The 21,783-nt window shown below is 43.7% G+C and overlaps 1 protein-coding gene across 1 annotated transcript; it reads left to right on the top strand.

The window, feature by feature from the left end:
- Positions 1-7,524: 7,524 nt before the first annotated feature.
- On the top strand, positions 7,525-19,124 carry LOC139435421 (nephronectin-like). The gene is made up of 6 exons (XM_071206091.1): positions 7,525-7,553; positions 8,835-9,068; positions 18,286-18,339; positions 18,439-18,548; positions 18,677-18,742; positions 18,898-19,124. Exons 1-6 carry the CDS (start codon positions 7,525-7,527, stop codon positions 19,122-19,124), a joined length of 720 nt encoding a protein of 239 aa, XP_071062192.1.
- The last annotated feature ends 2,659 nt before the right edge of the window (positions 19,125-21,783 follow it).

Genomic DNA, 21,783 nt, shown 5'->3' with positions numbered 1-21,783 from the left:
AAGTACCGCTGAACTGTAGTGGAGTCGAAGTACACCATGTACCTCGGAACTGTAGTGGAGTAGAAGTACACCATGTACCTCTGGACTGTAGTGAGTAGAAGTACACCATGTATCTCTGAACTGTAGTGAGTAGAAGTACACCATGTACCTCTGAACTGTAGTGAGTAGAAGTACACCATGTACCTCTGAACTGTAGTGAAGTCGAAGTACACCATGTACCGCTGAACTGTAGTGGAGTCGAAGTACACCATGTACCTCTGAACTGTAGTGAGTAGAAGTACACCATGTACCTCTGAACTGTAGTGGAGTCGAAGTACACCATGTATCTCTGAACTGTAGTGAGTAGAAGTACACCATGTATCTCTGAACTGTAGTGAGTAGAAGTACACCATGTATCTCTGAACTGTAGTGAGTAGAAGTACACCATGTACCTCTGGACTGTAGTGAGTAGAAGTACACCATGTACCTCTGAACTGTAGTGGAGTAGAAGTACACCATGTATCTCTGAACTGTAGTGAGTAGAAGTACCGCTGAACTGTAGTGGAGTCGAAGTACACCATGTACCTCGGAACTGTAGTGGAGTAGAAGTACACCATGTACCTCTGGACTGTAGTGAGTAGAAGTACACCATGTATCTCTGAACTGTAGTGAGTAGAAGTACACCATGTACCTCTGAACTGTAGTGAGTAGAAGTACACCATGTACCTCTGAACTGTAGTGAAGTCGAAGTACACCATGTATCTCTGAACTGTAGTGGAGTCGAAGTACACCATGTATCTCTGAACTGTAGTGAGTGGAAGTACACCATGTACCTCTGAACTGTAGTGAGTAGAAGTACACCATGTACCTCTGAACTGTAGTGAGTCGAAGTACACCATGTACCTCTGAACTGTAGTGAGTAGAAGTACACCATGTACCTCTGAACTGTAGTGGAGTAGAAGTACACCATGTACCTCTGAACTGTAGTGAGTAGAAGTACACCATGTACCTCTGAACTGTAGTGGAGTCGAAGTACACCATGTACCTCTGAACTGTAGTGAGTAGAAGTACACCATGTACCTCTGAACTGTAGTGGTAGAAGTACACCATTGACCTCTGAACTGTAGTGGAGTAGAAGTACACCATGTATCTCTGAACTGTAGTGGAGTAGAAGTACACCATGTATCTCTGAACTGTAGTGGAGTCAAAGTACAAAGTAGCAAAACATTGAAATACTTAATAAAGTACAAGTATCTCAAAACTGTACCCCCGTATAGTACTTGTTGAGTTTATGAACTTAGTTACACCAGTGGCTGTAAAGATAGAAAGACTAAGCGTTGCACAGAGGCATGAAAATACATTTTCAAAATGCTCAACAGCCAGAATTATAAACTGACTGCTACACAATTAAAATAAATGCTTTTATATATTTCTATTAGATGTGACTCTTTGGCGTTTCTGTTATTACCTGCTGCTTTAGTTGTTCTGACGGCTAACATCATCTGTTATTCCTTATTTTAAAGCCGATATTCCGTGGGGTCGGGGGGCTCGGATCCTTGTCACCTTGTTCATACCTGATGAGTTTGCCTCCCTGACTGCAGTTGCTTCAGCGTGGAGAAGCTCGTAAGCCTACTATTGGATTTGTTTTAGATCGGCACAACATGTTTCATATGCAGACCTGATTTTCCTGTTCCATGTTCAAATAAACCATTTTCAGTGGTACTTTTTGTTTGGTCATGGAACATGAGGTAAAGGTCATTGAGAAGTCATGGAAAAGTCATTGGTGAGAAAGTGTATCAGGGTGTCCGCGGGGTCTTAAAAAGTATATTAAATTTGACTTCAGGATTCCTGCATATACCCTGTGTATGAACCCTGGTTATTAATCTTCAGTGCACAGGCAATTTCTCTAAAAGCCCCCATTTGTTTTGTGTGGCTGCATTGAGAGAGGAGGGTATCGCAGCAGGGAGGGAGACTGTAAACAAGGTATGTCCCTGTCAGCATTCAATCTCTCTTTCCCTTCCCCCCTCTCTGCTTCCCCTCAGAGGATTACAAACAGGAAGAGGGGTGTTTTCAGAAAGCAAACTCAGGGTGTCCGCGGGGTCTTAAAAAGTATTAAAAGTTGATAAATCAATTTAGCGAAAATTAAGGCTATTAAAAAGTATTAAACGGCATTTTCCAAGGTATTAAGAAGGTCCACAGCAACGACAACATGAAACACCCTTTAATTTACTGAAACAACATGTCGGGAAGCCCCTCAAGGTGAAATGTGAGATAAAGTGTGTCGCCAATGTAACCGGTTAGAACTCGAAGTTGCGATGAGGTCCTAAAATGTATGGAAAGGGTCTTAAAAAAGGTCTTAAAAGGTATTAAATTTGACTTCAGGATTCCAGCATATACCCTGAAACTGAGCAAACTGCAGCGTCAGCATGCATTCAGCTGAGAAATGATTGTTCAAACAGCACGGCACTATCTCACTCCTGTGCTCGGAGCTGGCCTTTGTGAACTGTCCAAACAGATATTGCAGGATGCATAAAATACAAAATATATTGTTAGCAAATCTGAGTGTTGTGTGTACATGTGTGAACTATGTGTGTATGTCGCTCTGTCGGGCAACATCTAATTTTCTTGCAGCTGCCTCGTGTCACATGTGTGGTGTCCAAATTGACGGTGGCACAATCATTTGCACTTTCTGCCGCTAATGAGGTTTTTTGTCGAGGTATTCAGCATGTAAGCAAAGAATGAGGTTCTAAAATCTGAGCAACAGTATCGGAATATAAGTGCAATAGTAATTTTGTAAATGATGCTGTTTGATGTCCTTTTGTTCTGTTTATGCTTTTATGTTTCATGTGGACTTGGAAAAGAGATCAATGACCTCAATGGGATTTTATCTGTATAAATAAAGGTTTGAAATGAATACATAATGCTTTGATGAATACTATTTTTCTGCATCGCCTTGGCCTTCATCGTGGTGTCCATGTTTGATCTGCAGCTCATCTGCTGGGCCACCTTCAGGCTTGGCAACCATTGTTGTCTGAAAACCCACCTCTTCTCCTTAGCATTCAGATACAAGTAGAGTTGCTTTTATTTGCTTTCAGTGGTCTATTGTTTTTATTATATGCCTGTTATTTATTTTTTAATTATTACGTTTATTCTGGTTTGTTTTGTGTTTGTATCTTGTATTTATATTATGTCCACTGTAAGGGAAACCGCCATTATGATATCATTAGAGCAGAAACCAGTACGCAGAGGACCCAGAGGGGCCGGCAGAAGAATCTCAGCAGGAAAAGGATCGCAGAGACTTTGCTGCACAGTGTGTCCCCAATTACCACGAGGCAAGACAAACAGCCGTTAGACTTGACCACCAGGGGCTTGTTCGGTTTACAGTTTGTCGCGATGTGAAAGTTACACAAAATGTTCAAAATATGTTATGTGTGCAACAGTTATCAAGGACTGATGTATGCTTGGTTGCCTACTGTTACGCGTTTAATAATATTAAAAAAAAAAAATGAATATTTGATCTTAGATATCTTCAATGTCCTTTAGGAACACAGCAAAAGAGATATTAAAGGCTAATACCAACCCCACAGTTCAATACATTCTCTTTAACAGCACTTTTCGGTTTAATATAATATTAGATAAACATAATCAAGTCTTCCCAAAAGTGATATTATTGGAATATTGTGGCGATTTGTTATGAAGTGTCTCAATTCATGTATTAGTGTTCAGCATATTACATGTGGTTGCTTGCACAGAAGCCATAGTGTATTTCTCTGGCACCTAACCAAAGTAAATCCGTTCAATCAGTCAAAGCAATTAGGTTTCTGAACTGCTTTTAGTTATTACACCTTGATACTTGTGCTTTGCAAACCCCTGACTACCATGTTAGTTTTATTGCACCTGTTATGCCTCGAAACAACTCACACCTTTACAATTTGTATTAGAACAAGGACTTTGGTGACCAACTTCACCAGCACGGGTCTGATCAGCTAGAATAAGTGAAAACACCTGGCGGGGTCCACAGGGTCTTTAAACATTTAATATCGAATTTTGAGGAATTTGGTGCTCAATAAAAAATGTAAGTGGCCATGTGGAATACCTGTTCACACGAGCTGCATTTAACCTCTCCTACAGGGTTCATAGAATCTTAATATACAGTCAACGATTGTAAAATCTCCTCGTTAACAGCAAGAATATGCACACCTGATCAAACTGCTGTAACATTAGCCGCGTTCACACTGCGGTACTTTTCCCACAAAGGTTCATGCGAACTTAGTTCATGCAAACTCTTTAGTTCGCATGAACTAAGTACAGATCGCGTTCACACCAGAAAAAGTCCCTGTGGGTGGATTAGGTAAATGAAGCCGCTGACGTCACTTCTTCTTCTTCTTCTGCTTTGGGTTTACTGGCAGGCTGCAAACCACTTCACGGCGTATACTGCCGCCCAAAGTCCCCGGCCGGAAGTCCCCGGAGTTGGGGACTGGCTTCAGTAGAAGCTGCTGGGAGTCCCAGCAGCTTCTACTGAAGCCTTCCGAGTAAATCGCCAGAACGCCGACACCTCCTCATCTCCACCGCTCCCATGTTTTATTTTGTGTTGCCATAAGTTAGTCTCTCTGCGTTTCTGCGCTGGGCTAATGCTAATGCTAATAATGCTAATGCGAGGATAATAAAATGGCGGCTTCACAAAACTTTTTGGGAGTTTTACGGGGCGTGGTTTGCAATCCGCCCAGCCAATCAGGAATATAGCTCTTTTCTCACAAAAGAGCCGCTCGAAAGTCCCTGCTCTCTAGCAGGGACTTTCGAGGGGGTAAAAAGGTTCGCATGAACTACTTTTAGTACCGGCTCTTTTTGGTGTGAACGCGATCATGAACTAAGTTCGCATGAACCTTTGTGGGAAAAGTACCGCAGTGTGAACGCGGCTTTTGAAAGCCAGTCAAAAAACACTGCTGTCATGTTTATCGTGTCAGACTGTTGTTAACTTTCACGTGTTTACAGTAGCACTAACTGAGGGCTGTAGAGTCAGTGTAGATACATGTTGATAGGTTATTTACTGGCTTGGGTCTGAGGTGTCAGAGACGAGGGAACGCTGGGCTGTGTAATAGAAAAAGAGAACGTTTGCTTACCTGGCAATCCCCTGGATCATGGGGGGCATGATATTAACCTGAAGGGTCACGATGTGAAAACAAGATTGGAAAGCAGTCAAGCATACAGTATATTTGCCTCAGAATATAGTATTTAATATCTTTGAGGAATTCTGTGAGCTTTTTTCTTACTTAACGCTGGAAAATGTAACCTCTTTAAATTGTCATAACAAAAGCAGTCTGACGAGCGAACATCAGTCCTTGGTTTTACTTATAAAAACAGATCCTCATAATCCAAAAAACTCCCTCTTTGTCAAGTTTGCCTGCTGGACACTGATTTGTAAATTCACACACACTTTTACAATATCTCTATCTAGAAATGTATGAGTAGGCCTACATAAGTCCCTTTGAATCAATATTACCCACTTCCAAAAGGTACCTTCTGGAGCGTTTAATCACTCGATGAATGTATAGAAATGTGTTGTCGTTTTTTCCTAAAGGTAGCCAAAGAAGAAAGGAATATAGCGAGCACAGTTTCAGAGCATTATAAAAAGGCTTTGCAACAAAGAATGTGTTTTCTAGTTCATAGGGATACACGATAGGTATTTTGGTAAGAAAGTGTAATGTAAATAAAGGCTGTGTCTCTTCAAAATGAGTAATCCACAGGGTACCTTAAGGTAATCTACACTCAACCTGAAATGTCTTCATGCAATCGAGAAGTGTCACTGCACCAGGGTAGGGGGTGTACTGCTTTCGAAGCAGATTTGACTGGATTCTTTATTTTACAACAATGGTGGCAGATGCAAACCTACAGTACTGTGGTTTAATGTTTCTGTTGGAAACATGTGTTATCCAGACTTTAGCCTGCTTTCCCCTGAGCCCTGATAAATCCGAAGGCATAGATCTCTTCAAACGGCAGGGCGTCTGGCGGGAATACTTGATATGGGCACGGAGTTGCAAGCCTCACTCACAAAGCCACAGCGTATTGATCTTCATGCATTATAGCTTTGAGGCCAGCTGATATTGGAAGGCATAGCTTGCCTCTTCCTCGGAGCGTACACTCTAACATGCCCACTGGACCATAGCAGCTATCATCACACAGGCCCGTACGATAAACATCTGGATAATACATCAATTATAGTGATGCCGCACTCTGGTTGATGATTGTTTACATGATAATGTTTGTTCCATACACTTTGATTTACCCTTTCTAAGTTTGTAGGTGTGTCTCTTTGAAAGAGTCAAAGGCTTTACTCTTAAAATAGATTACAGGCCATTGTATTACAGTGGGCTGTCTGGCTTCTTCAGCCTGAATCATCAAAGTAAAGCCTTTGAATGCTGCGTGCCTCACATGCGGCTTTCACACCAGCGCTTTTCAGTGTCTAGCTCCGAGCGGGAGCTTTTCTGGTTCAGCTCCGGTTTCCCTTTTCAGCTCCCGCTCTGTTCACACCGCCCACTGGCGCCCCAGAGCTGCCCCTGCTGCGTCATGACGTCACCGTTTACATCGCTGATCGCTCACAACAACAACAACAACAGCGTTGGGTCGATGATCGTGTTGCTTTTAATCACACGAAGCCAGAATAAATTGAATAACGACTTCTTCAACCTTATACTTTGCTCCAGAGTGCCGTGGTTCATTGTTTATTAATGTGTTTCTGCAGCATTTACCGACCGCTGCAGTGCTGCTCTTCCACGCTTATTCTCCCGTTAGCTCCCGGTTAGCTCACACTGCAGCGGCCGCTCTAAAGTATTCACTGTCCGACTCACACAAGCAGCTGATGCATATCCCCAGTTCCCCTTAGCCTAAGTGAATGTGTGTCAGTCTGAATTGACGCTGTTTGGCATCACAACGCTGTTATGAAAGTTTCTCTGGTATAAAACGGGTGATGTTGGCATAGCAACCGAAGCTAAACTGACTACTTGCATCCGATAGCTGCAATAATCACACGAAGCCTGGTTAGTGTTGCCTGACTTTATAAAGTGTGTTTATAGGCACTACTGCTTGTAGGCAGGCATGACAGTCGACCCAGGGGAGGTGGGTTTAGTTTCCTGCACGCCTCGACGTAAGAGAGACGTAAGCGACGTCGCCTCTTAGCTCCAAAGCTCTTGCCTCTGGACCGACATTTTTTTGGAGCTGGAAATGAAGCGGATTCCGGAGCTAAGAGCCGGCGCCGCTGCGGTGTGAACTGGAAAACCCGGCGCTTTTCAGGCTCTAGCTCCGAGCCGGAGCTGAAAAGGCGCTGGTGTGAAAGGGGTATGACGGCTCACTGGTGGTGCTTTCAGCAGCCTTGGCAACACCTACCTCTCCAGAGAGTTGAGCTCTCCTGTCACCCACAGGTCACATGAACCTAAATGTGTGCACAGTGACACCAGTGATCCCACTGGGGCGCACACAAGCTGGGCTCCACTCACACGACTCCACTGTGAACATGGTGTTGGGGGATTGAAGAGAGAGAGTGATGGGATAATGGTGTTTCTAAATGTGTATCTGCTTTGGTGAGTCTGGAAAAGCTCAGTTTTGGCTGTCAAAGACTCCAAGTTAGTGTGAATAGAAGGTCAGGGGAAAAAGGCGTTTTCATTTTGGCTACATACTTTAAATGTCAGGTGTTGAAAGTAGCAGGAGCCCGGCTGATCTGCCACAACTAATATTTGGAGGAAAATGTTCAGTCAAATTCAACTCATGGCCAAATATACAATTGTATCAATGACCTGACTCTTCATGTAATCCAGGAGGACATTATTTGTCTTCAAAAACACTTTTGGTAAGTCACATTTTTTAGTTTTGTAAGAAATGTGTTGTTGTTGTTATACGTGGGAGATCATTTGTTCGGTTGTTTGTACGCGTCTTACTGTCTACCCGTTTCAAATGTTATGATCTACTAAGACTAGGAACGACACAAGATAATTAAATGATAGTGTTTGTTCTCTTCTCTACCCTTTTTATTGTACGATAGACTGTAGGGACAATTGAGGGAGATTATACTGTTTTGATCTGCACTCTAATCATTTAACAAAGATGTTTCAAATCAAACCATAAATTAATATAGACCTGGGAAAAAAAGATACAACCTAGTGCCACTGCCAAGCACAGAGATATCCCTTTATTATTTGACTGGCTGTATTGAAACACAAAATAATCACAGAGAACGTCTCAAGTTTGATCGAGAATCGAGACGAGGCAGTGCATTGAATCGCGTGAATGGACCGCTAATGTTTTTTATGTACTTTGGGGCACATTGTATCATTGTTAAACCATTGTAATAATAAGATCGTTAGCTTATGCTAATCACGAGCTAGCAATGCTAGTTAGCGCTAACTGTGAGTTGATGCTGAACGCTAGCAGAAGCTAACGGCTAACACCACGTGTTAGTTCCATAGAACAGAAGCTGATAGCATAGCTACATATTAAAAGAGCATTGCTCTTCTTTTACTTAAAACCACTCTCTTTTAGTTATTTAATTTTATTGATGTCAGCAATCCAGATCCAATCTGACTTGGGAGTTGGGATTGATGGCGAGCCAAGCCCAGTGAATCTGTGAGAGGTTGTTTCAAGCGGTGTACTCCAGGTTAAGCCGTAAAAATGCATTTGCAAAGCACGTCAATAAATAAAATCCACTTGACCCAGTCTATGTAATGAAAGAATATATTTTTATGTAATCGGTTGTATACATCTGAAAAAAATAAAATGGATTTCTTTCTGTTTCTTAATGATATGTGGTTTTACATACCTTAATCTGCCACTGGGTAGATTAAAATGTTGTTTTTTTTCTCTTCCAGTCCTGACCCTACGACCTCTGCGCCGCCGCTACCTCTGGAGATGGAGCTGGAGCTGTTGGAAAACGAAAAGCAAGATGCCATCTGGTCGTACCCCACCTGCCCAGATGTGGAGGAATGCAGGCTGGGTCTCCACAACTGTCACTCCTTCGCCACCTGCATCAACACGCCCACCTCCTACGAGTGCCACTGTGAGCGAGGATACACCGGGGACGGCACGCTGCACTGCAACCAGACGTAAGAAGTGTTCCTTTGTTCATCATCCTACTCTCTCAAAAGGGTTGTTCATAATTAACTTTTTTTAAACAATATCTTTATTGAGGTTTTCATTTTTTACAAACATAAACAGTGACATCCACAAGTACAGATATTAACAATGAGTGAATAAGACATGTACAAATGAGTTGGCAATCCATGTATAATATACTACATTTAACTTACTAATACGTAATCAACCAGGTAGCAAAGAACAAAGACATCAGCAGTGTTTCCCCGAGGATGGAGTGACAGCAGCGGTGCTAAGGCACTAGGGGTGTTGAAAATAATCGTTTCTACGATGCATTGCGATGCGGACGTGGACGATTCGGTCTCGATGCAGTGACGGAAGATAATCGGTTATAGAGTAGTAACGTTGCTTCCTGATTTTCCGGCCGCGGCTTTACTATAACGTTTTTCTGTCACTTTAATATCAAATCGGTCGGTGACGCAGAGATCAGGGAACATACGTGACAGCGGCACAGCAACACGGAGCAGTCTGCTTTATCCACCAACACAAGAACACCAGTCCAGAACCAACAGCAGAAGGACCCGCTCTCAATCGGGTCGCTGCGGCTCAGAGACACAGGGTCCCTGTGTCTCTGAGCCGCAGCGACACGGAGTGTGACAGGGATGTATGTTTTTCAAAAATAATCGCGTTTCAATCATGTCAGGTTTTTGGTGGATTTAATTAAGTCTTGGATTGCAGAGTATGAATGTCCTTTAGCAATTTGCAGACGATATATACGTGTGTAATGTTTGTGAAGGCAGGAGGAAAAAAGCTTCCGCGATCACAGTCTCCTCTCCGTTCCTCCAAGCCCCGCCCCCTCCCTGAAAATAATGAGTGACAGGCTGATAGTGACCCGATAGAAACTTTATTATTCACTTAATCACTGAGATATAATGAAGCTAATTTAATCTCATACATTCATGGGATTTATGTAACAGTAAGACAGAGAATGTGAGTGTGCACCCACATGCAGTATTTTTGTTTGTATATGCTGTTGTAAATACTCCTGTTGTCTGCTGTGTTCAGACTCAAGTCATGTGTGTGATGCCTCATTCAGGACATTCAGTGTCCTTTCTTTAACAGAAGACCGTGGCTAGAAGCTGCAGCTCGACTGCAGAAGCATTATTTTTTTGTTTTTGAGGATGGAACAACTTCACACACGGAGGCTAGACCGATACAATTCATTTATTTTGGTTTAATGTCAAGACATTTATGTTATTGATTTCTGAAGCACTTTCTAAATAATAAAGAGAGTTCATATGTATTTACTGCATGTATGCATTGATGAAAAATAAGCCATGTGCAGTAATATAGAAAATTGAGGATGCAACGCATTGGTATGAATCGTGATGCACCGTGATGCACCGGGATATCGAACCGAATCGAATCGTTGACATGATAATCGAATCGTGAGACCAGTGAAGATGCACAGCCCTATAAGGCACGTGGGCCCAGCATAATGTGAACGCGGAGCGCGTGTAATCTTTTAGTGTGTGCACGTGCGAAGTGTGCCCGCCAATTTGTTTCTATGTGTCTGCCAGCACAAGAAAGGCTCTTGAGGCCTAGTACCAGGGCCGGTTCTAGACAATTGGCTGCCCTAGGCGAGATTTTATATATATATAAAGAATAAATGAAAAATCTCTACAAAAGACAAATACACTACAAAAACAGAAACTTATTGACATCGGTAATAGATGTCAAAATGGCTTCAAATGTATTCAGTATTGTATGAACATGTTTGAATTGGGGGGTGGACGTCACATGCTCTAGGGGGGTCCGGTGGTATGCCCCCCTGGGAAGATTTCAACATTTTAAAGTAAAATGCTTCAATCTGGTGCACTTTGAGCACACAATTACTAGAGACCTGATCTAGGGGGTACAACTCTAAAACACCCATATGAAAAAGATCGGTTTACATTTTAATAATCAAATAAGTATGTGAACATAATAGGGATCGACCGATATGGCTTTTTCAAGGCCGATACCGATTATTAGTAATCAAGGAGACCGATAACCGATATTTGGAACCGATATACATTTGCAGTAAAATCAGAAAATCTATAGTGTCAAAATGTAGAATAACACAAACTCCAACACAACTCAACACAACTTCTTTGAAATGCATTTAAGCACATATTATGTTTAATGAACTTTTAAACATCTTACAACTGGTTTCCTCTCTGAGCCCTTTTCTTTAGTGCAGCCATCTGCTATGAGTTAGGGCAGGGGTCACCAACCTTTTTTATGGTGAGGGCTACTTTAAAAAAATAAAACAAGTCGTGAGCTACTTTTACTCCTCTTTTTTGTTTTTTGCAGTGTATATATTTAGCACATTTTAACATTATTATATGCTGACCTTTAACCTTTGTGTGCTGTTTGGGTCTGTGGGACCCGTTTGCAGTGTTTACTAAAAGAAAATGTTTGCAATTTAATTAATTTAACCTGCTTTATTTGGGGGTGGATCTCACCTCCTCTAGGGGGGTCCTCACCGCCTCATGAGCATGCATGGAAGATTTTTTTTTTAAATGTTGAAGTGAAATGCATCAATCTGGTGCACTTTGAGCACAACATGAATTGATGGATACAGCTCTCAACACTCACATGAAAGGGAGCTGTATTTTCAATAATCCATACATCTTTAGAATATGATCACAACCAATAACAAATCATTTAAACTTGTTTATTCTTATCTTATGTTACCTATTAGCATTCTTTCTTTTTCTTTATGCATATTTTACTAACCACTCCCCTTTTAAACTGTTTTTTTTACTGTCCTATAGTACACATTGGAATTATTTCTTACTTTATCTATATTAAATAGATAAAGGTGTGCTCTCCCTAGCTCTCTTTCTCTCCGTCTCTGTCTCCCTCTCTCCCTAGCTAGCTCGCTCACTCTCTCTGTCTCGCTCGCTCACAAAGGCTGTGTGCTCCTCCGTGGCGATGACGGATTGCGTTAAAAAATAATAATAAACATATTTGTAAAGTGGGGACACAAAGGTGATTTCGAAAAGTGCGGGGGACATGTCCCCAGTGGAAATTACGCCATGCGTGTGTGTGCGTCAAGTGCAATAAATATATAAGTTAACACACAGAGTAAAACTCTGCCCCTCATGTGTTGTATCGGCTCGCATGATAGGCTGTGTTCAATGGGGCTGATGTGTAGTGCAGATTCTGCCAGAAGGAAAATCAGCGGGGAGGTGCCACATTGGTTTTCTTCCCGACTGCAACGCTGGTCCCGCAAATCAAGCAAGAACGTGATTGGTCGATATTCATTGTGGGGGTGGGGGAGGGGTGTTATAGAGTTGTAGTAAGTAGATAGAGTTCGCTATGATTTAGGTTTCGTTTATGCATAGGGTAGATTCTTTTAATTACATTTCCTTTTTTGTTTTGTGTATTTTATACATTTTGGATTTGCTTGGCGAGCTATTTTTAGAACATGCCCGGCGGGCGACTCACGTTGCCCCTGCGGGCGACTAAGTGCCCGCGGGCACCGTGTTGGCTACCCCTGAGTTAGAGAGACAAGAAGTGGGGCAGCAGGCTGACATGCTTAACTAACAATAATGCTTAATTTATTATATCAAACCAATGCCTGTCTGTCTAGCATAAAATCCCAATAAACTGCTAGCAACTGCAAAACACTAGTGCTAGCTAATGTTTTGCAAAATATTAAAAGTGAGGCTATTGCAGTAGACCTAACGTTAGACTAGTAGCCTCACTTCTAATATTTTGCTAAACATTTGCTAAATACATTAGGATTAGCTAATGAGCTTCACATATCAACCTGAAAAACTGCGAGGCTCCACTCACAGCCCCTCCCCCCCCTCCGCACCACAGTTACTCCGCTGCGAGATGCTGCACGCACCCCGACTCTGACTGACTTCCCGCGTCCCTGTGTAACTGGGAAACTGATAGAATTGGATCAATAGATCGTGCTGTTTTTGCAACTTCAGCTGAGGGGATTGGGATGTTTATTGAACTTCTGCTTTCAACTGATTTACCTTCGAAACACATGTATGGCTCTGCCGCTCAGCGCTGCTGCTTGCCTCTGTCTGTGTCTGCGTTCTTTCGCACCTGCCTGTAATTTGAGAAGGTCCCGCCTCTCTGGCTGGCTCCCGCCCGGAAAATCTTCAGTGTTGATTGACACTTCAGTAATAGCCTATCAGATAGCGCTGTGGGTGGGACATTGCTCGTGTACAGAGAGTGGTGACTGCAGACAGAGAAACGGCCGCATCAGAGCCAAAGTGTTATCGGCAATTTTATAAAAAAAAGGCCGATACCGATAATCGGTCAAATGCTGAATATCGGCCCCGATAATTGGTCGACCCCGAGAACATAACCAATAACCTACCATAGCCAATAACAAATACATGCAACTTATTGTTGTTGTTCATTCATATCTTATTTTACCTAGTTAATATTTATTTATGCATATTTTTGTATCCAACTTTAAACGATATTTTTGGTTTACTGTCCTATAGTATACATTGGAATGATTTCAAACCTGTTTTTATTTATCCTAATAATTATAAAGGAGTGCCTTGGAAATATGTGTTTACATAATTTGTGGTCAAAACGTTTGAGACCCACTGAGATGACTCAGACTAAAATTAAACACTCAGAGAGTCCTTTACCTCACTGAGCCTCTCAGTCTGACAGGAGAGCTCTCCTCCACCCTGGTTGTTGAAACATCTACTTCTTATATCCGTTAGCGCAGCTAACACCAGATTCTAATAACAACAGCGCCGGTACCGGTGCGCCCTCTCTCCCTCGCTCGCTCCCACGCTTGCACTTTGGCTGTGAACTGCGGGCGCCTGATAAGCCAAAACCCCCCCTTTCATCACTTACATCGCCTATCGTACAGGGCAAATGAAAAGTGTAACCGGGGTGAAAAGGGTGTTACATTTATTTATTTACGAATGTTGTTACATCAAGGCCGAAAATTAGGATGAGCGCCAACGGCCAAACATTTTTTGTCAGACTGAGAGGCTGATAACTACAGCTCAGTGAGGTGAAGGACTCTCTTGCCCCTTTCACACCAGCGCTTTTTCAGCTCCGGCTCGGAGCTAGAGCCTGAAAAGCGCCAGTTTTTCCTGTTCACATCGCAGCGGCGCCGGCTCTTAGCTCCGGAATCCGCTTCATTTCCAGCTCCAAAAAATTGTCGGTCCAGAGGCAAGAGCTTTGGAGCTAAGAGGCGACGTCGCTTACGTCTCTCTTACGTCGAGGCGTGCAGGAAACTAAACCCAACTCCCATGGGTCGACTGTTATGCCTGCCAACAAGCAGTAGTGCCTATAGACACACTTTATAAAGTCAGGCAACACTAACCAGGCTTCGTGTGGTTCTGTTTATTTGTGCCTTACTTTGACCATCCGTTCGCTGTTATCGATCATTGTGGAGAGAGGCAGACGTGTTGTTTTGTATTATTGCAGCTATTGGATGCAAGTAGTCAGTTTAGCTTCGGTTGCTATGCCAACATCACCCGTTTTATACCAGAGAAACTTTCATAACAGCGTTGTGATACCAAACAGTGTCAATTCAGACTGACACACATTCACTTAGGCTAAGGGGAACTGGGGATATGCATCAGCTGCTTGTGTGAGTCGGACAGTGAATACTTTAGAGCGGCCGCTGCAGTGTGAGCTAACGGGAGCTAACGGGAGAATAAACTCCTGTGGAAGAGCAGCTCTGCAGCGGTCGGTAAATGCTGCAGAAACACATTAATAAACAATGAACCACGGCACTCTGGAGAAAAGCATAAGGTTGGAGAAGTCGTTATTCAATTTATTCTGGCTTCGTGTGATTAAAAGCAACACGATCATCGACCCAACGCAGTTCCCCGTTGTTGTGAGCGTCGTAATGGCTGCGGCGATGTAAACGGTGACGTCATGACGCAGCAAGGGCAGCTCTGGGGCGCCAGTGGGCGGTGTGCACAGAGCGGGAGCTGAAAAGGGAAACCGGAGCTGAACCAGAAAAGCTGCCGCTCGGAGCTAGAAACTGAAAAGCGCTGGTGTGAAAGCCGCATCTGAGAGGTGGAGGGAGAGTCTCCTCCCGTCAGACTGAGAGGCTGATAACTACAGCTCAGTGAGGTGAAGGACTCTCTGAGGGTTTAGATAGTTCACTTTAGTCTAAGGGTGCATTCACACCTAATAGTCCGCTCTCTGGTGCGCACCAGACCACAGTTTGTTACATAGTTTCATTTTTCAGGAGGTTCGGTTTGCGTTCACACGGGCAAAACTCAAACGGACTATAAACTTTAAACACAAGTCATGTGCACGGAAATGCTGTTCAACCATTGGTCAGGCATTAAGGGGGTAAAAACGCAAATCCCGGCAATTTCTACCGGAGCCTCCGCCATGGAGCATCGGCACTTTCGTTGGGTTAAGCTCCAAAACTTTATTTTCAGCAGCAAAAAGATAAATAGCGAACCAGCACAACTTAAACAAACAAAACAACTTCCAAATCAGACCGTCCATCACTCAAACGTGTTCAGCTGTTGCCTTCCCTGTAATGATCTCTTGAACACGTCCCAGCTGTTGCCTTCTCTGCAACATTCCCCGAGTTCCCCTTCCAGGGCCAACCCGTCCCTTATTAACCCACAGCCCCTCCCACCAGGCCTACCGTCAACAGGTGACAACAATCAAACTTCAAACCACATTGTCAACACAAAAATCCGACCCCAAACATAAACAGGCCAACCACCTCTCAACATAATCATCATAATTAACAAACATAAATAAGAAATGGCATGGTTCATAGCAGGAATTTAAAACACGGAAGTGATGCGCCTCCGTCTTTTCTCCGAAATGTTTGGTGTGTGTGTGTGTGTCGTTTGTCAGAGGCGGAGTCAGTCACTCATGTGATCCGCTCCGTCACAACGACACTGTTCAACACTTAATTCTGCTTCACTCTTTAACTAAACAACCGCGGATGTCTTGAAAGACTCTTTCGCTAAAGATTTTGAGTAGGGCTGTGCAATTAATCGTGTTTTTATCGCGATTACGATTATGGCTTGCGACCATTATGAAAACAGCATAATTGACAAAATACGATTATTTTGCTGGGTGCGCTTTCGCCCCTCCCTAAAAGCCCACTCGGCCACGTGGGAGTGACATGTGTTGTGAGTGTTCAGCGCGAGCGAAGATGTCAGAACAAGAGCAGCAACTCGTTAAAAAGAAAGGTAAAACTATTTCCACTATTTGCAAGTACTTTGCCGTTACATTTCACATCGCTAAAGATATGTGCCCAGTTAGCACTGTTAGCAACCAGGGCTTCAAGCAACTTGTCAACACGTTGGACAAGCGTTACGCGATGCCGTCTCGGTGTTATTTCAGCAGGTCTGCGCTGCCTGCACTTTATGACAAATGCCGTGGGGAAGTTGAGAGAGATGCGGCTTCAGCTGACTACTTTGCCACCACAACAGACCTATGGTCTAGCCCAGGGGTGCGCAACCAGTCGATCGCGAGATGTGTCCAAAAATAGAACAACAATATTCTGTTTTATCGTTAATGTCCTGTAACATAATCTTCCTGTGCCAGAATAATGCACTTGAACGCATCAAAGCTTTGTGATTGGCCGGCGTCACCCCATGTGTCGGGGCGTGGCTGAGGGTCTTCAGTCCAGGTGGCTTGTCACCTGCCTGCGCTCATCTCTGAAACCAGACTGTTATGTTCCCTGGTAGATCTAGGGGTACCAAGGGAAGTAGCGACACACAAGATAGCCGGACGAGAGAAAAAGGAGAGGAAACTCAATGCTGAAGGAGTTTAAGTGAGGTTTTAATTAGAAAATCAATAAGGCGGCTCACCAGCCAAATTACAAAACACGACTACAATAAACATCACACAACTATGCTGGGTCTCACACAGAGACATGCTGCACACATGCAGCCAGACGAGAAGGAGAGAAAGAAGGGGGCCCTCACTGCCGTCCTCCTCCGGTCCTATATGGAAGCCCTGATTGTCGATTAGGATCACCTGGGGAGAGGCTGCACCTGGGGACAATCAGAGGGAGAGAGAGGAAAACACACACACACGACCACACACACACTACGGCACGTAACACAGACCATGTCAACAGGCTGGTGTTTCTTGCAACACATCTTTAAGAGATGACGTGAGCAGCCCTACCAGCATTTGACATGGTGGCCTAAACATTTTTATTTGGTCTTAAATTGTAGCTCAACATTTATTTCCTGTTACTTCTGGACCATGACGGATGGCCAGCCTTCAACGTTTGACTGAGTGGAATAATGAATATGTTTTACCAACATGTTGGCTATATGTTAAGGAGTGTTCAGGTTGTGACAGTGCACTGCATCATATTTGATTTCATTTATTTTGGTCTAATTTATTTTTATTCATCATATTAATAATATATGTTTAGTATGGTTTTGGAAGTGCGCTCCAACATATTTGTTGATCTTGTTTATTGGTAAAATATTATTTGTTTTAAAGTTCAATAAATGGTCAATGAATAATCGTCAAAATAATCGTGATATCAATTATTGACCCAAATAATCCTGATTATGATTTTTGCCATAATCGCACAGCCCTAATTTTGAAGATATCCGCGTTCTTGTGACACGTAAATACTGCGCTTCCTATGTTTTGGTGCGGACTGCGTTCACACCAGCGATGAACCGCTCCAGAGTTCGCAAGCAAGCGCTCCGATGCCACCTCTTTTAGCGGACCGGAGTCCGGTTGTTTAGTTCACTTCAGAGGTCTCGGACTGCATTCACACCGACCCAAATGAACCGCACCAGGGTTCGGTTCAACCGGACTATACAAGGCAGGTGTGAACGCACCCTAAGTAGTGGGTCTCAAACGGTTTGGTAATCATTTATGCAAGTATTTCCAAGGCACACCTTTATATGATCATTATAGTTATAAAAAACAAGAGAATAACAGGTATGAAATAATTCCATCTCATACTACAGGACAGCAACACACAAATACAGTTTAAAAGGGGAGTGATTTGTAAAATATGCATAAAGAAAAAGTACATCTGTTTACAGTTCTGTTTCACATGGGTGATGAGAGATGTATCCATAGATCTAGTCCCTGATGTTGCTCTCAAAGTGCAGCAGATTGATGAAGTAGGTGAAGTAAAGATGGATGATGTTTGGTCTTACTAACATAATTACTTATTTCTATATTGCCATAATATGAATAAACTGACACACTTTTCTACTTTAGTACCGTCTGCTACCCTCTCCACACAAAGTCAACTGAAGGCTTCACTAGTATAAGGTAATGCTTTATATTACTGTTTAAACATTTAAACCCTGACTCACATTCACCTGCATCTGTCCAACATGTTGATGATCTGTTGGCCCTCCCTCCATGCAGCCCCTGCTCTGCCTGTAAAGACACGTGTGCCCCGACGCCAACGGAGCTGATGTTTCTGATGCTGGAACCATCCGCCCCGACGCCAACGGAGACCAACATCACTGTTCCAGGTGTGTATATGTTTGACCCTTTGCCCCTTGTACAGTTTGCTGACTACGGTGAAGATGCTAAGTGTCATGCGACATTATTTCTTTATTTTACTGTTGATAATAATGACATGTTTAAATACTTTCTATAGTGGCTCCTGAGATTTCTGCAGAGCCTTGCCAATCGACACTACATCCACCAGCTGCACCAACACAAAGTGAGTAATACTAACAATAATAATACATCTTTGAGGCACCTTCGAGTGTTTGAATGTTTCTCATTTGGATGTGTACTTGCGAAAAATAATTTTTCAAAAAAACACACACACACAATCGTAATTATGTGTTTTTATTTATTGTCTGCCTCGGCCAGCCATTACCCAGGCCATCAACGGTCCCCAGCTGTCCTCCTCAGCTTCCTGCCTACGACCAGGATGTCAGTCAGTGGAAGTGTTCGCCGCAGCAGCAGAGGACCTGGATGAAGGCGGAGCTGCAATCCATGGGGCTCTGGCCAGGCTCCGTTCCTGTACGCAACCCTCTAAAGATGGTGTCATTGTGGCGTGGCGCTCCCCAGCCAGAGCTGATTCACAGCGTCTATGATTTTCCCTGCGCCAAGTACTTTCAGCTCCATCCCTTTTTCACATGGAAGCCAGAAAATGACAATTTGATGTGAAGGCTGAGGAACACTCTGCCGTGTATTGACGGCTGTGCTCAGCCTCAAATTGCCTCTGCTGGTGTTGGTAGGCCTCGTGTGATTGTCGGCACCACCGGACAGTACTACTGAATTAAATCAGGAGAAGCAGCCTCTCTTGCGGCTTTCACACCAGCGCTTTTCAGTTTCTAGCTCCGAGCGGGAGCTTTTCTGGTTCAGCTCCGGTTTCCCTTTTCAGCTCCCGCTCTGTGCACACCGCCCACTGGCGCCCCAGAGCTGCCCCTGCTGCGTCATGACGTCACCGTTTACATCGCTGATTTGCCCCCAACGGCAGCCATTACGGCGCTCACAACAACAACTGCGTCGGGTCGATGATCGTGTTGATTTTAATCACACGAAGCCAGAATAAATTGAATAACGACTTCTCCAACCTTATACTTTTCTCCAGAGTGCCGTGGTTCATTGTTTATTAATGTGTTTCTGCAGCATTTACCGACCGCTGCAGTGCTGCTCTTCCACGGAGTTTATTCTCCCGTTAGCTCCCGGTTAGCTCGCACTGCAGCGGCCGCTCTAAAGTATTCACTGTCCGACTCACACAAGCAGCTGATGCATATCCCCAGTTCCCTTAGCCTAAGTGAATGTGTGTCGTCTGAATTGACACTGTTTGGTATCACAACGCTGTTATGAAAGTTTCTCTGGTATAAAACGGGTGATGTTGGCATAGCAACCGAAGCTAAACCAGGGTGTCCGCGGGGTCTTAAAAAGTATTAAAAGTTGATAAATCAATTTAGAGAAAATTAAGGCTATTAAAAAGTATTAAACGGCATTTTCCAAGGTATTAAGAAGGTCCACAGCAACGACAACATGAAACACCCTTTAATTTACTGAAACAACATGTCGGGAAGCCCCCTCAAGGCGGCCCCATACATAGCGTGCCATAAAATGCTGCTTCTTATTTTAAGTTTCGTTGCCTCGCTCCGCCCTGTGGGGGGGGGGGGGGGGGTTTATCTGCTGGTGGACTACCTGAGAGATATACAGCAGGAGAACACGCCGTCCACCGCGGAGAATAAACAGAAGGGCAACCATGACAACCATGCTCCGGGGTCTTCTTCGCTGCTTTTGGTGTATTTTGTGGCGGCAGCAGCGCCACTTACAGGCCTGGCATATGTACTACAGCGTTTCTGGCGTTTCCAGCGGTCTAGTGTGAACGGACACGTTAATGAATCGAATGCGTGTGAACGGAAGACTTTTTTGCCATTTGCGTTTTACTGTATGCGTCCTCGTGGGGCCGGGGTCTAAGCCAAACTATATCCGGTCACAGAGATCTGCTATTTTAAAGTAAGGTCAACACATATCGACCCTAAATATAGTCTATAAGAACGAGCAAAGTCTTAACATTATCGTTTTTTGTAAACATATGACAAATGTGTGAGGGTGATGACGTCGGAGCATCGTCCTCTGTGCCGGGCTTGGCCCCAGACAGCCCCAGCCCAATTTAACCCCTGGGTATTTGTGAGGGAGCTCCTAGATGGCATTACCCCGCTGAAGCTCATGAAGTTTCATATATTTCAAAGTTTTGTCAATTGTTTTGTTTATTGGTCAGATACTGGTTTCTACTGGTTTCTGAGGAGTTTACTGGAATGAAAGAGCACAGAGCACAGAAGCAACAAAGCAGCATACTGCATTAAACCTGACCCACAGAGAGGTTGAAGGTCATGTGGAGAGGAGGCTTCAGTCTGCACTCTGTTTAGTTGTGCTATCTTACAATCAATATAGTAATTGTGAGGTAAAGTGTGTCGCCAATGTAACCGGTTAGAACTCGAAGTTGCGATGAGGTCTTAAAATGTATGGAGAGGGTCTTAAAAAAGGTCTTAAAAAGTATTACATTTGACTTCAGGATTCCTGCATATACCCTGTAAACTGACTACTTGCATCCGATAGCTGCAATAATACAAAACAACACGTCTGCCTCTCTCCACAATGATCGATAACAGCGAACGGATGGTCAAAGTAAGGCACAAATAAACAGAATCACATGAAGCCTGGTTAGTGTTGCCTGACTTTATAAAGTGTGTTTATAGGCACTACTGCTTGTAGGCAGGCATAACAGTCGACCCAGGGGAGGTGGGTTTAGTTTCCTGCAGGCCTCGACGTAAGAGAGACGTAAGCGACGTCGCCTCTTAGCTCCAAAGCTCTTGCCTCTGGACCGACAATTTTTTGGAGCTGGAAATGAAGCGGATTCCGGAGCTAAGAGCCGGCGCCGCTGCGGTGTGAACAGGAAAACCCGGCGCTTTTCAGGCTCTAGCTCCGAGCCGGAGCTGAAAAGGCGCTGGTGTGAAAGGGGCATCTGAGGCCTTGTGTTGGCATAGTGTGAACGCTGGTTCGAACATAAACTAACTGTTAGTCAGACTTCAATTCAGAAAGTCTCTACAGTACTCTACAAATATAACTACAGCTCTCAGGACATCAGGAGGAGGAAACGGCTAGCTTGGCTCTCATAGTTCTTCAAAACGATGCAGTGTGGATTCGCTCGTGGACTTTAAGAAAACGTTTTCCAACACTCTTAAAACCACTATGGGTTTTCTCTTGCGTGAACACAAAGAAGTG

The sequence above is a fragment of the Pseudochaenichthys georgianus genome, chromosome 16 (genome assembly GCF_902827115.2).
Source record: "Pseudochaenichthys georgianus chromosome 16, fPseGeo1.2, whole genome shotgun sequence".
Classification (NCBI taxonomy): Eukaryota; Metazoa; Chordata; class Actinopteri; order Perciformes; family Channichthyidae; genus Pseudochaenichthys; species Pseudochaenichthys georgianus.
Note: the sequence above shows the minus strand (reverse complement) of the source record. Positions and strands in the feature narration are given on the sequence as shown.